The sequence below is a fragment of the Cryptomeria japonica genome, chromosome 10, assembly GCF_030272615.1.
Source record: "Cryptomeria japonica chromosome 10, Sugi_1.0, whole genome shotgun sequence".
In the NCBI taxonomy this organism is placed as follows: Eukaryota; Viridiplantae; Streptophyta; class Pinopsida; order Cupressales; family Cupressaceae; genus Cryptomeria; species Cryptomeria japonica.
In genome coordinates this window covers 892,254,788-892,269,839 of record NC_081414.1, presented here as the reverse complement: position 1 = coordinate 892,269,839, position 15,052 = coordinate 892,254,788, and the positions used below count along the sequence as shown (strand labels likewise).

Sequence of the window (15,052 nt, the reverse complement as noted above, 5' to 3'; positions counted from 1 at the left end):
GGTGTCTCAGTTGAAACATGTTGATTTACCGGAGGATAGGACTTGACTTGTTCCAAAACTGACTCACTTGATACCAGTTTGGCATAAGCATTCCCTTCTATCATTTCCTATTCCTGTGCCTCGGTATCCATGACATCCTCATCAGGTTGTATAGTTTCAGCGGGATCTTGTTCGGTGATATCAACTATTTCAACTTCACCTTGCTCATCAACACTCTTGATTCAAAAAATTTCTTGCCATTTTTCTTTTGTCTCGATCTCTACATCAAGATAGAGGCCATTCATCAATTTCAAGGCTCTTTGCTTGACCAGGAAGTTTGTGTGGTAGTTTTTCAGATGTTCACTTATCTCATCTACCGACATGTCTGGAAAGAGATGTGCCAGACTTCTTTCTCTCATCTTCTTTTCCGAGTCCATAGCATATTTCCACCTGTTATCAATGTTTAAGTACAATGCTTTTGGAAGAGAATTAGTTACTTCCAATGGGACTAATCGGAATTTAAGAAGTGTGCAAATTATAGCTTCTTCAATTTGCCTCTTTTTTGCATTAGTTTTGGATTCATATTTTACATATCTGAATGCTCCAAATCCACCATATTGTTTCAGATTTGCACAAAAATTATCAACACTATGTACATTTTCCTTTGTGCTTTTGACAATCTGAAATTTGTTTTTGTCTTCAGATTTGGTGTCACTTGACTCTTTATTCAAAATGAGTCTTCAAGTAGACCTCTTATAAGTTTTTGTTACCTTAGGCACTGCAACATTTTTCTGCTTCTTACTCGGTGACACTGCAGATGATCTAGTATTGGGGCACTTCACCGGAGGAGTAGGTGATATCTGTGATGTATCCTGTTTCTTCCTTTTCAAAATTTTGCCTTTTGGCAACTCGGTGCTCAATGTAATTGCTGCTTCTTGGGCTTCAGATTGGAGCAAGAACCCTCTCCAAATTTTGCTGTTAATGCTTTAATCATTTTTGTTGCTTTCCTTGTAGCCTTTGGTACTACAATGCTCATTTTGACTTTTTCTTTAACTTCTTCATATGTACCGTATCTAATCTCGGTAGCATGCCTTGGCAGTGCAAGAAAGGCATCTATCTGCTGCTGTGTAATGTCAAAATCAATCTCATAACCCATAGGCGGCAAAGATTGAGTTCTCGGTTCTACCGCATTGACATAGCAGTAGTCAGTGTCCACTTCAAAACATATATTGTCCTTATATTTTTCCACTAACTAGGGTGGCATCCTGTGCCTGTTATGCATCTTTTCTTGAAACTTGCTAAAATAATCATCCATAATCTCATTGAAGTTATCACCTAGCTGATTGATGAAGTCATTGATTTGATGGGTGATTGGTCGGTGTAGCTCCCAAACTACATTATCGACTGATGGAAAGAATTTCTCAAAATAGAAAAACATGCATATCAAAAGTGATCCAAACTTTAGTGTGTTTGCCGAGTTGTTCTTCTTCGGCTTCCTTATGGTGTTGAGATTTTCAAACAGATTTTTCAACAACACTTCGCATAGATCAATCTTCATACCTTTCTTCACAATTTTATAGGCTAAATCAACAGCAACACAGGGTACACTGTTTTCCCTTGCCGATTGAAAGAAACAATAACCTATGACTCTAATTGCAAACTTCAGCTCTGCATCTGTGACATTGTTCGGTTTCAGACCTCTGCAATCAGATTCAACTCTGGTTAAAATGATCAATTCCTTCTGTGAAATCATTTTCTGAGCTCGGGCATGGTCAAAAATAGGGTAACCGGTGATCAAGTGGATGATTTCCTTGGTGATTTTGAATGGTTGCTCCTCTAACCACATAAAGTCATCATGAACTCTACTCAAAACAAATTTAACCCATTGGGGTTTGAAGACTCACGAGTAGGTTAGGGCTTCGGTCAATCCCTTGATTTTAATATGTTCAAACTTGCTATCCAGTTTTCCATCGGTACACAATTCATCATACGTGTCCTTGATCTTTGTGTGACCTAGTTCCTCAACACGACACTTAGTGAATAATCTGACATCCTCAACTAATAAAACCCTATCCGGAATGAGTGAAAATGTAGTTTTATCATTCGGTTCAGATGCTACTTTGGGAGGTAGTGAGTATTTCAGTGAGGGCTTCTCAATGTTCTCAACAACAACGGGTTTCTGAATCTTAGGAGCCATTTCAAACTTTGGATAATCATTAACGAAAGAGCCTTAGGGTTTGAAAACTTTTAGCCAACAGATGCTTTCCACTTAGTAAATATAAAACAGATATTCACAACTGATATGATTGGTTATCTTGCTTGACAATGCGTTGTGATTGATATAAATACCTCGAATTTCACTTTGGAAGAGATTTGATCGCCTCTGAATCGCTTCGCTCTGCTTTCTGAAAACTTGGTAAGTGTAAATTGACCGCACAAAAGCTTTAAGTACACATTTTACCTTATCGGGCTTTGTGCAGTTAGGTAAGAAAATATTAAATGCACTCGGTTCCTTTAAACCGATTACCTTCCTTTTTTTTGCTTTTATCGAGTAGCCAGACTTCCTTCATTTACCAACTTGACAAGCTTCCTGCATTTACCGACTTGACTAGTGCTCCAAAAGACTTGATAAAATTCCAAACTTGCTAATGCATCTTAGCTATCCAGATTTTGAATTAAGTACTTGATAACATAGGAACTGTTAAGATTTAACCTTGAGAGAATGTAGTCCCTTCATACCTTTACCGATTAATTTGGAATAGATGCACCTAACTTGGTAGGTAATGTGCTTTCTTCATTTGACACAATTTCCTTCTTTTTCCAAATCATCTATAATTTGCTTCTTATTTCCTCAGTATCTCCTCTGGGTTGATCTCTGCAATCTCTGGCCAAGTGTCCAGCTTTGTGACAATGAAAACATGCCATACCAGGATTTCTCCATGATCTTCAGTTGTTCATTCCAAACCTTATAAAGCAGTTGGCACTTATATGTCCATATCTTCCACAACATTCACACCATATCCTTGTATTGTAATCCCATGGTACTGTAGTATACTGTCGGTTAAGATTTGTGTGAGTTCGGTAGCTTCTAGTATTTGCTCGGTGTGCAGACCACATTAGTTCTTCTGCTTAAACCGACACTTCTCGGTACTGTGTCCATATCTATTGCAGTTTTTACAAAACCCCTTGAATTTTGCCTTCTGATAATTGTTAACCGACTTAGTCCTACATTGATTAGATGTGTGACCATACTTATTGCAATTGTTACAATAACCATTAGACCTAGTGACATTCGGTTGCTTACCTTTTCTAATTTGGCACATGTTGGCAGTATGTCCTTGTTTTCCACAGTAGTTGCAAATAGGCTTCTTTCCTTTGATGTTCTTCTTGTTTCCAGCTTGCTTTGATGATTCTCCTCTCTCGGTGATGTGGATTTCTTTCTCGGTAGATTCTTTTCTTTGTAACCGAGTCTTGCAACTTTGTTGGGTCTTTTTGTATTCAGTTGCTCATCCAACATCTTCAAGATGCTTCATAACTCTTCTTCAGTGTTTCTTTGGATTTCTTCTCTATTTCAAGTTCATCGGTCAACCTTGATACTTCAAGCTTCAATGATTGATTCTCATCATCTTTTAGATTTGCTTCATGATGTGCATAACCCAATTGATCTGACAGATTTTGTTGAATTCCAGTCAACCTTGTGATTTCAACATTCTTTTCAGATACTAATGCTTCAAGTTGTTATTTTTCTCTTTCTATATCTCTTAATTTATCCTCGGCTGTCCTCAATGCATCAAGATTTTTAGTCATCTGTGTGCTAAAATGTTCATGTTCTCTTTTCATTGCTTTTAGCTGATCAGTCAGTGCTTTGTTATTTTCTTTCAATGCTCCAATCATTTCTTCAGTCTCTTTAGATATACTATTCTCAGATGATGTCTCAATTTGTTCCACCAGCTCTTAAGAGTCCTGCAAATCATCAGACAATCTTCTTCTAACTTTCAGAGATTTTTGCATTTGTTTCTGAATGTCAGCAATCACTTGATTAGCATGATCCAATTCATTTTGAAGATTCACAATTCTCCAAGATTGTTTGTAGCCTTCCATTGATAAGATCTTTCTCTTTAGGCAGTTAAACCCTTTTCCAAGATTGAAGCTTTGATACCAATTGTTAGGCCCAATATGGAAAGCTAATGTATTGAGAGGGGAGGGGTGAATCGGTACTTCAAATCTTTTCTTCAACAATAACTTTACTGTTAAGCATAAACCGAAAACTGCTGTAACATAATATAATGCTAAAACAAATAAATAACAATCATACATGATTCACTCCATAACACATATATTTTGGCTACACAGAAACTCCTTGTTAGAGAGAAAAACTGCGGTGGGGATGACACCCACAACTTCACTACTGCAATAATAAAGGTTGCTTAGTTAGAGCTACATGTTTAGCTATTTCTGATAGCTTACACTGTTAGGAGTATCAAGATCTTTAAATCTACCTTGCTAAAGGATTTTACAACACTTATACTAAAATGCTATACCTGGTTAAAGGCTTTATAATTTATAGACCTTGTTAGAGTCTTTTACCCTATTAAAGGTTTCTCTTACAACTCAAAATATTACAATCAAAATCTTACAAAATATCTGCAACTTCACATCTGAAATGTTATAGTAGATTCTATGTGCTCAAAATGAAATTACCTTGCTTATAGCATACTTCGATAAATCATAAATTAACTTGGTAAACCTTTCTGTTTACTCTGTTCCTTGATTGTTCTCTGAAATCCTTCTCAGTGACCTCTGTGTATCTCTGTGAATCGTAACAGTCATAACACTCAGTGTTTTCCCATGATTTTGCTTTTCACATATGTCTTGCTTCACACACATATTTGATCCTCAATTCACGCTGTATAAATAGATCTCTTATGACGGTGATCTGTTCATGCTTCGATCTTACAAACATGATTCATTAAATGAATAACCATACAAAATTATTTCATTGGATAGATGTCCTCAAAATCATTTAAAATCTATAAGTGCAATTTCCAATGTGTTAACGGTTTCTTGTTCCTCGATCTTTGTAACACATTTCCCATATGTGTCTAGGTTCAATGAATCTGGTAACACGTTTCACTCGGTGTGTATTTACTCGGATTACCATCTTTGCTGCTCGGTAGACATAGAACTTTACTCGGTAGACAGCTCAGTGTATACTAATCTTTGTGACTTGTAACTTCTGTAACCGACTGCTTTGTGCTTACTAACTGAATATTTCGGTAGTAATAACCGACTAGAGTATATAGAATGACTTTGGACATAAAACTAATGACAACTTAGTAAATAGTAATACAGGTGTACTATGTCATATTGTTAGGAAGTTGTCAAGATCAAAAGAAAGATGTGCATTAACTCTTTATATAGATTTTACATAGATTTTATTATCTATTGATTTATTAGCAAGTGAAATGTGAAACTTTTCTTGATGAGTGATCTTGTTTAGCTCCATGTAATGTGAATACATTCTCCATAGATCATATTTTTTCATTAAAACTAATCATATAGGATAAATATCTTGGGATGAAAAATGCTCTTTATATTAATTCAATATAATTATTATAGTTTCTAAATAGAGGTGCAACCTTGGATTGACAAAATAGTTGTTATGGGTGTCCATTGATTTCTTTAATTTTTTGGGTGAACTTGAGTTGTCACTATAGACACACAATATAATTAGAGGGAGGTGAATCAATGCATGGAGAAAATTAATTTCAAACCCAATTTATCATTAGAAATATTCACTAATATTTCCTTAACAATTAAGTAACTAACCAAATGATGAACATAAATACACATCCACACAAGAGAACACTAGGTATACATGGAAACCTAGAGGGAAAAACCATGGTGAGAATAGATTCTTAGATCAACTATCTAAATCCAACATCACAAAAAAATAAAGAGCTTAAAAATGTTTATGGGCATCAACCCACTAGAGACACCAATCTCCCTTATAATGAGTTTCTAGGCACCAACCTATGAAAAACACCAGTCCCCAAAACAAGGAGTTGAGCACTACATTAGATGATGAGATTCCAACCTTAGTTACATTAAAGTACATGAAAGATATGTCATGTAGACCTTCAAGGATGAACCTTCGTCATTCCTTTGATCTAATTTCCTTCAGAACATCCTCATAATGTGCATGAGATTTGCTTTATGTTTCACACACAAATACAATAGACATGTTGCACAACTTAGATACCACCATTATCATACAAATCATACACAACAACCTGTTAGAATAATTATGATAAATATAATATATAATCCAAGAATAATTACCACTTTACGTCAACCTAGAACATAATTGATTATATTTACAAGTTAGGCTCAAATAAGTTTCTCAATTAAAAGTGTAATTGGTTAGGTCCTAAAGCCCACATATTATTCTAGGAGTGGAGACACACTTTGCATTACCCAACACACACTCTATTGACCCCCAATGAACATTCACACATTTCCTCTAGCTGACGCACAATTTAATACTGTAACACATTCATATGGAACATTGATCATAGATGTTGAACTAGCATTGTAAGCACTTTATCAAACTTAACTGTCTTTCTTCTTGTTTTCCACCTCTAAAACTTGAATAAAATTATCTTCATGTATAGACTTACTTATCTTACAAACTACCACCTTCAAAATATCACTACAATAGAATGTGCTACAAAATAAATTGTGTGGTTATACAGTTTTTGAGCAGCAGACCTTAGAAATATATCATAGATACTTTTAGATTTAAAATGATTAAGATGGTACTAGTGACATACGACAAAAGGTATATCCAACATTGCTTGAGTTTGTTCTTTTGAATCACAAATGCTTTGACATGATATGATAGTAATCAAAATTACTGTTTCTACTGGACTTTTTAAATTGTTAGTGTAAATGTGATATCACATCGTTAGTTATGAAATCAGTGATCGGAAGTGTTATGCAGTTGACAACTGCATTCCTTCCTTTAAATATGTTTCCTATTGTTCACTATTTTACCTTGCTCTTTTCTTCATATGGTATCAGAGTGACACAGTCATGAAGATATTCTCCGTGTTGAGCAATTCCTATAGTTTTGGGTCAGATTGTTGTTTGAGCAGAAATGGCATCTCCATAGGTGGTGTGAGAAGAAGAAGAATGGAATTGTTATATCTTTTTGTTGCTGGGTTGAATTTTCCTGAATAGAGACGGTTGTGAGATCTTTGTCTTTGTTCACCACTATTGATAAAATTTTGAGGCGATGATAAGGGCATTTGAAGGCATGCAATTACAAACCGTTTGATTGGAATTTGAAGTGTGAGGCATAAATCTAGATAGAGACTAGTTAACACTGGGAAGAGTTGTGTGTAGCATTCATCAACTATTCTCCCTACATATGCCAAAGTGTGGTGTGGTCTGTGATACTTGGCGGTGTGTTCTAGTTTGCACAAAGCCAAGTTCAAATCAACATATTTGATAAAACTAGCAATTACAACCACGTTGTCATGCCTGATTAAGTATAAGTTTTGCAGGAGCAAGTAATGAAGTAAATATAGCTAATTTACATTTCAATAAAGAGTTAGATTAATGAATGTAAATGGAGCAGTTTGCAAGCTTAAAACAAAAGAAATGAATGATTTGAGTTATCTGAATTTCATTTTTAACTATCCCAACTTGCTATTTTTTGCTTTGGCTTTTATTATTTGTAGCCTAAGATGTTTTTGTTTGTAATTTTATGACCTTAGATATTGTTTGTAGTCTTACACGGAAATTCAATAATGTGACTTTTAATTTTTCTTTTCATTAGTTCTAACTTGATAATGTTCATTTGATTTTTTCTTGGATTTTATTTGTTAGAGTTCAAGATTCTATTGTTTTTTGATTTAGTCTCTTTAGGTTTTGTTTAGAAATATATTTCTTTGAGTATTACATTAAAATGTGAAATAATGCACATATAATTATAAAATTATATTGTCCTAAGAAAATAGAATTTTTTCACATAATTAAAAATAAATAAATTAACATATCACAAATTAATTCAATATGTTTTTGATTACTTTAGCAGGGAAGGGGCCTAACAGATTAATTCAATATGTTAATAAATATATGTGGAAATTAATAAAAGAGAAATCTCTAGGAATTAACATATTATTTTATGACTTTTCATTATGTTTTATGTTAGAATTTTGCCATTTTTGAGGATTGAAGTCAATGTGATCCTTCCCATCTTCTTGCAATAGGGTATATTGAGTAGAATGGTATTTCTACAAAGTGGATTGGATTTCTTGTGGGATTTTTATCTAAATAGGAAAAGGAATATGACCTTATTAATAATATCAAATTCATTTTTTTTCTACTTGAGTACGAGGATTTAATGTTCAATTCTTTCTTGGTACTAGAGATGATATAATAATGATTCCTCCATACTAGGGTAATTGTAAGAAGAAATATGGGTTTGGAGTGTTCAAAATTGTGATTGTTCCTTGCAATTTTAAGTGAGATGTGACTACATAATTAAATAAAATAAAGTATCTAAAATAGTAGAATGTGAATCCAACTTTAGATGAAAGTCACTAAAATAGAAGTTACTAAATAATTTGTAAAGTGAAGAAAATTGAAACACTAGAAAATGAAAAATATAAACGGGCAAGAAACTTACATTAATACCTCTGTAAAAATCATGCATGCAATACTAATGAAGGGTCTATGTGCAATTATCATAGTGTTTTCAAATAAAATTAAAAAAAAAAACAATTGCAGAAATGGTTGAATGAGTGCTAACCTAACTAAATTATATGATTATATAAATGGTCGATAAAACCCTAACCTACCTAAATTATATGATTATATAAATGGTCGATAAAACCCTAACCTACCTAAATTACGGTTATAAGTTTTAAAAGATTTAGATTAAATTTAATTCTTTAAATTTATTTAATAATTTCTATAATTTATAAAAAATTCATAGTTCTAATTGTTGGAAAAACAATTGAATAATAATGAGTTAACAAAAGTTGATTGCAACTGATATTATATTTCTTTACATATAATAGATTTTTTTCCTATATTATTTTTTATATTCTTTGATTAGTTATCATATGTTATATTATAGATATCTTTTATCATATCAACTTTTAGGGTAGTATCTACTAACTTTAATAACTATTTTTTTCTTTTTTCTTTTATCATTTTATTATATTTGGCCATTTTATCACATTATTGTATTCATTATAGATATTCAATTTTAATTTTGCTTATAATGGAATTCATAACTAATATTTTTAGTATGACATATAATATTAGATTATATTATTGTACTTCTATTTGTATGTTGCATTATATTGCTGCTCATGTTCTTTTGTTTGTTAGGTCTTATTTTATACTTTTCAGAGTTATTATTTTTGTATGTTCATTAGTCTACATTTGTTTTTCATTTTATATTATTGAATATACTTTTAAATATATTACTTTGTCTTGTTAGTTTCTAATTATTGTCTTTGTATAAAATTCTTTGGTATTGTTAATTATTCTATATTTTCCTCTCCAATCCTTTTTGTCTCTTCCACCTTGACCTTAAACTGGTGTCACCTCTCCCCTTTTCCTTTTAGTCTAGTCTTCTTGTGCAACTTATCATTTTTATGCTTTCTTTAGCTCTCTACTATCTTCATGATGTATCATACAAAGTGTGATCCAAATTGTTAAAATCTCCCCTTTTCCTTTTAGTCTAGTCTTCTTGTGCAACTTATCATTTTTTATGCTTTCTTTAGCTCTCTACTATCTTCATGATGTATCATACAAAGTGTGATCCAAATTGTTAAAATTTTAAGATACAAAATAGAAACTTTAGAATATAAAACCATGAATTATGAAAATTTGATATCTTTTATATACCTCTTGTCAAACTTATAAAACATTTTATATAAATTACAATAAACATAACCATCTACTAGTATGCAATACAACATTTAAAAGAAAATGCCCACTTAAAATGATATAAGGAAGGGTTCCATTAATAAATCTTTTACCCAAAGCCATAAAACTATATTGTAAATTCAGTGAGAGTAGCCAACAAAATCGGCGCACTCTTGGTGTACAGACCTAATATCGGTGTGATTGATAAGCATGCAATGAAACGAGAGCGCAGAAGGGCGGCTTTCAACAATCCACCTCTGTCTAGCGCTTAACCCCAACACAATCTATATACATACCATGAACTAAACTGAAAAAACTCTACTTCCCAAAACGCGGAGGAGGAAGCAGAAGACAGTGGGTGCGAAGTTTGAAGCGACTAAATCTGAGCACCGGTAAAAGTCTGGCCAAATTGCCAGTTGGAGGGAGTCACATTGTATGAGGTAACTGTCCTCCCATCACTGGTGGTCACTCGAAACGACAGGCTTTGCCCGTTCAAGTTACTGTTGCTCGACCAATTTTGGCCCCAGTTTCTTGTCATGGCCTGCCACCCCGTTTTAGAGCCCTTTATGGAGACTGCAGTCACGTCCCCAGCTCCGCCCACGTTGGTGAGCAGCACCAAATTGAAGTAAGAGTTTCCATTGACTGTGAACCGAATTCCACCACTTCTCTTACATGCCACTCTGCAACAGATTCTACATTTAGTCCTTAATTTACATATAACAGTAGAACTATCTCTCTTAGTAGTAGTAGAGAGGAGGGAGTAGAATTAACCTGTGGTAGAGAACAGGGACTATGCCCGCCTTGTGCTTTGCAATGCGGTTGAACATTGGCTCTGAAAGGTCAAAATGCTCAAGTGGGGGATTACACCACCCCCCTGCATTGTTAGAAAGTGCATTGTTGGGTGGGCAGAAATTGGTGGCGGTGACCACAATCGTATTGGGAAGACACCAATGTGGGTCATCGTTGCATTTTATTTCAAAGCATGCTCCGCAGGTAACCCCATTATTGAACAGAGCACTGCTTAGAGCTGCCGTGTTGCTTCCGTATCCTTGGTCGTATAGATTTCCATATCCACACGCACCACCTGCAATATTATCTGTCATTTCTCTCTGCATTATGCACCAATAGATAATTGTATTACTATGCTAAGCAAATGGAAGATAAAAGAAAATTAGGTTTTTACCCATGGTGCCGGATGCATCATTGCCGCCATAAAACGTAGCATGGGCGCTTGTCCAGCCACGAGCAGATTCAAATCTGGTTATCCACACGAAACCAATCACAAAAAGCTCAAAAACCGCCATTGATCAGAGCACAAAATTAAAATTGGGACCGTTACAAGTTTGCACAGAATGGAGAGATCAAATTAGGTCAAGGAAGAATAAGTAGAATAAGTTGAGCACGATGAAGAAGATAGAATTGCGATGTATTAAATAGAGGGTCAAGGGAGTTAAAAATAGCATCGACTGGATGGAGAAGCATCCAAATTGTTTGTGCTCAACTGACGATCCTCAAAATAGTCTGATTCACAGCTCATTTCCTTACTTTGAGGTTTAATTTGTAACTGAGTCGGGTCTTGTATGAAAATCTTTTAGTTTTGATTAAACTCTCGGAGGATCAGTTATATTTTGGAAAGGGAGTTTATATTGTAATCTTTTATAACATATTTTTACTAAAAATCACAGATTTCTTTTCTCAAAATGGGGAGTATCACAATCTTTTAGTTTTGATTGAACTGAGGATCAGTTAGATTTTGGAAGGGAGTTTATATTGCAACCTCTCATAACATATTTTTACTAAAAATCAAAGATTTCTTTTCTTAAAATGTGGAGTAACACAACTAATTTCATAGTTATAAAAAAAAATAAGTAGTCCAATTTACATGCTTTCTGCTATAGGTCACATTTCTTCCCCCAAAAGAAGGGACATGAGTAATTTTTCGAAAGGTTATTCCTAAAAGGATAAAGATAAAACAAATATTTTATCAGATTTTTTTTGTTTTAGATGAGGCATAAACTATTATTGAATATTTGTCCATTGAATTGGATGATGTTTAAGTAGAGTGCTTCCTAGTGCTTCCTAATACCACACAGTCTTTTGTTAAAACAAGTGTTATGAAATTTATGAAATTTTAGTTTCATTGACTAGTCTATAAGATGATTGAAATTAAAAAAAGTGAATAACAAATGATGAGGTCCCAAATAAGGGACCTCATCCCTAACATAAACTCAAGGTCATAATATCTCAACAATATTTAAACTTTGATGACAAGAATCACAACACCACAAAATAACCATCACACTATGTCTATACCAACATTAAACTATTCACATATTAAATTTAATAAATTAATATAAATTTTTGAAATACATAAATTTAATTTAAATATATTTAACATATATAAAAATTTAAAGTATTTATCTAAATTATATCATACTATAAAGAATCTATATTAATGTATTTTTAAATATATATGTAAATAAATATCTATGTTAATATAACTTGAGTGTGATATGTCAAGTGGAGTCACTACTTGAAAACTTTAAGAAAATGATGCATACATCTCGCAAGTCTACATAAAGTAGGCTTATAGAGTGAGTAGTTTCATTTGCATGCATATATTATCGATAGAGATGAGAAAGATTATTAGAATTATCCATATAGAAAAGGTCCAAAGGGTGAACACAAGGTTTATAACAAGATGTCTCTTTTTCTCTTAAAAAATGTATGTTTCTTCTTAAGTTAGGTTCTTCAATAATACAGGATTTTTAGGGTGTTTTCACTTTCTTCAGAGTATTATGTTGGTATACAAATGATAAATAAAAAGTGTGAAGTTTACTTTAATTTTTTTTGACAAATTTAAACATCTAAGTCTTATTAAATATCTAGTACAAATAATTATCAATGGGTTAAATATTTGAGCTTTAATGGATATCCAAGGAAACACATCTATAATGACAAGCGATCAAAATAGAGAAAAAAATCACATTTATTGATATGGTTGATAATTTTATATTGCATTAGTTTTTTTATTAAACGAATAAGGTTTGTAAAGAATAATGTCTAATTTTAAAATATTAAACATTTAAAAACTTGTTTATTTATTTATTTTCAATAAAAGTGGTAGAAGAATATAGAGTAAGGCAAGAAAACTCAATCCCGCAAGAGCAGGAGAGCCCAAAACCAATTGAAGTATAAGACCGGACCCAACCGAAGTATACAACCGAAAACTTAATCTTGAGTAACAGGAGAGACCAAGTTTCCACAAAGTAAGAACCCCATAACCAAAAACCCCACGAGTCGATACAAAAATGGGGCATGCAATATACAAACTGAGACTAGAGCTAAAAGCCCAATTACAACCCCACCCAATTAGCCAATTTTTTTTAAATACAACGTCTCACAAACCTAGAAAGATATACCTAATTTTAATAACTTTCAACACACAAAATCTATTGCAAAAAATATGACATAAATGCAAACAACATTATTTGTAAACAATTTTTTTATGTTATAATTATTTTAGATCTTTAAGGCATACCAACATTAGGGGTTCCTATTTTTCTTTCAACAAAGTGAAAAATTGTTACTTTTGTATATCCTTTACATAAAACATTTTTTCATGTAGCTGAAAACATAATTGTACATTTCATCCTCTTATACCATGCTCATAATATATTTGCAAGTACTTCAAATCATTACATCAAATAAAAATAATTTTTTTTTTTAAGATGAAGTATTGCCACTTTAGTGTTAGTTTTGAATACCTTTATCTTTCTTTTCCCTTTCTCTCTTTAAAAAACATACTATTGCATCTACTCCAAAATCTCCAATACATCATTGTTTAGCTTCTACATGAAATCAATCTTTAAGTATGGTTGAAGGAATGTAACATAAAATTATTTTATAACAACCTTCATAAACATATGATAATTATCTATGGAATAATTTTGCATCATAACAATTAGGAGCATAAATAGTGTATTGATATGGAAAATAAAACGTAAGGATGAGATGCCAACATTTGGTTAGAACCTAGTGTTTTCATGCTAAATTTTTTTATTTAACACTCTATTGGAATTGTAGAGTATGAAAAATGAACCACTAAATAGAGTAATGAAACCCCTCAAGGATTTGAGTCTCAACACTCCAAGTTCCAAACAAACCTTTAGGTAACTACAACCTTTGAGTTTTTTCACTATTTCAGAGAATGTTCATTTAATCAACCATGCAAATTAATCAATTTATTTTATCACTAGAAGTAAAAAACATAACCTCATAGAGGTCTCTAAAGTAACTCCATGAGCTCTTTGTCCAAGATGAATATGTGATTATAGAAAAATAGCATGACATGCTACTATCCAATACGAAAAGAAAATTGAAACTACCTCTGAGAAACATAAAATTCTCTAGTTTATGTATGGGCATTAGAGACTACGAAAATAGAAATGTATAGAAAACATAAAGTTATCAAAATGAAAATTTTAGGTTACAAGATTAAAGTAGTTAAATGAAAAAGATGAGATGGGTAGATATCACCAAAACATGTTGTTGGAGCTCTATTAAGATAGATGATCTTTTCCACTTGCACTTGCACACATAAGACCAAAGTGATAGGTTGGATAGTTGTATTAAGAGGTTTATCTTAGTCAAACCCCCATTTTGGTGTTCCCACCTCCATGAATAACCTTAGACAAGGTCATAGAAAATAACAACATAAACCAAATAGAACAATATGTTGATAATATTAAGATAGCATGAATGAAATAAAAGTCACCAGGAGTTACTTTCCAAAAGTGAGACAACCTATTAGAGTGAGCAAAAAACCCTCAATACAATGGAGCTTTACAAAATATCACAACAATGGTAGATTAACATGGTGATGAAAAGTACTATAAATAATTGAGTGTTGACATGTTGAAAAAATGTTCAAGAAGAAAGAATGGATTTTTGTAATGTTAAAAAGATCAAAAATAGTTCAAGAGGGAAAATAAAGCAAAAAGGAAAACTTTTATCAACAACTTCCGTGCATGCCTACAGAGGTGTTACAGTGTCAAATTTGACAAAGGTAATATTCCAACAACCAACTTAGTCATAGATATTCATGAGATGATAGCATGATGTG

General features: G+C 32.8%; 1 protein-coding gene across 3 annotated transcripts; it reads right to left on the bottom strand.

Moving 5' to 3' along the window:
- Positions 1-10,303: 10,303 nt before the first annotated feature.
- Positions 10,304-14,630, bottom strand: LOC131046596 (expansin-A15-like). Of its 3 annotated transcripts, none has more exons than XM_059213598.1 (4): positions 14,597-14,630; positions 11,111-11,170; positions 10,699-11,011; positions 10,304-10,607 (listed from the first exon to the last, which is right to left on the bottom strand). In XM_059213598.1, the coding sequence occupies exons 1-4, from the start codon at positions 14,628-14,630 to the stop codon at positions 10,304-10,306; spliced, it is 711 nt and encodes a 236-aa protein (XP_059069581.1). The 3 variants fall into 3 exon arrangements, with proteins under 3 accessions (XP_059069581.1, XP_059069583.1, XP_057836358.2); XM_059213600.1 differs by lacking the exon at positions 14,597-14,630 and having other exon boundaries at positions 10,304-10,343; positions 10,434-10,607; positions 11,111-11,231; XM_057980375.2 differs by lacking the exon at positions 14,597-14,630 and having other exon boundaries at positions 11,111-11,231.
- Positions 14,631-15,052: the final 422 nt, after the last annotated feature.

Excerpts from the sequence above, each read along its gene's own strand:
- LOC131046596 (XM_057980375.2), bottom strand. The coding sequence starts at position 11,231 with ATGGCGGTTTTTGAGCTTTTTGTGATTGGTTTCGTGTGGATAACCAGA. Across the intron at positions 11,012-11,110 it reads TGATGCATCCGGCACCATGG|GTGGTGCGTGTGGATATGGA; the intron begins GTAAAAACCTAA and ends ATAATATTGCAG. Across the intron at positions 10,608-10,698 it reads GTCCCTGTTCTCTACCACAG|AGTGGCATGTAAGAGAAGTG; the intron begins GTTAATTCTACT and ends AATCTGTTGCAG.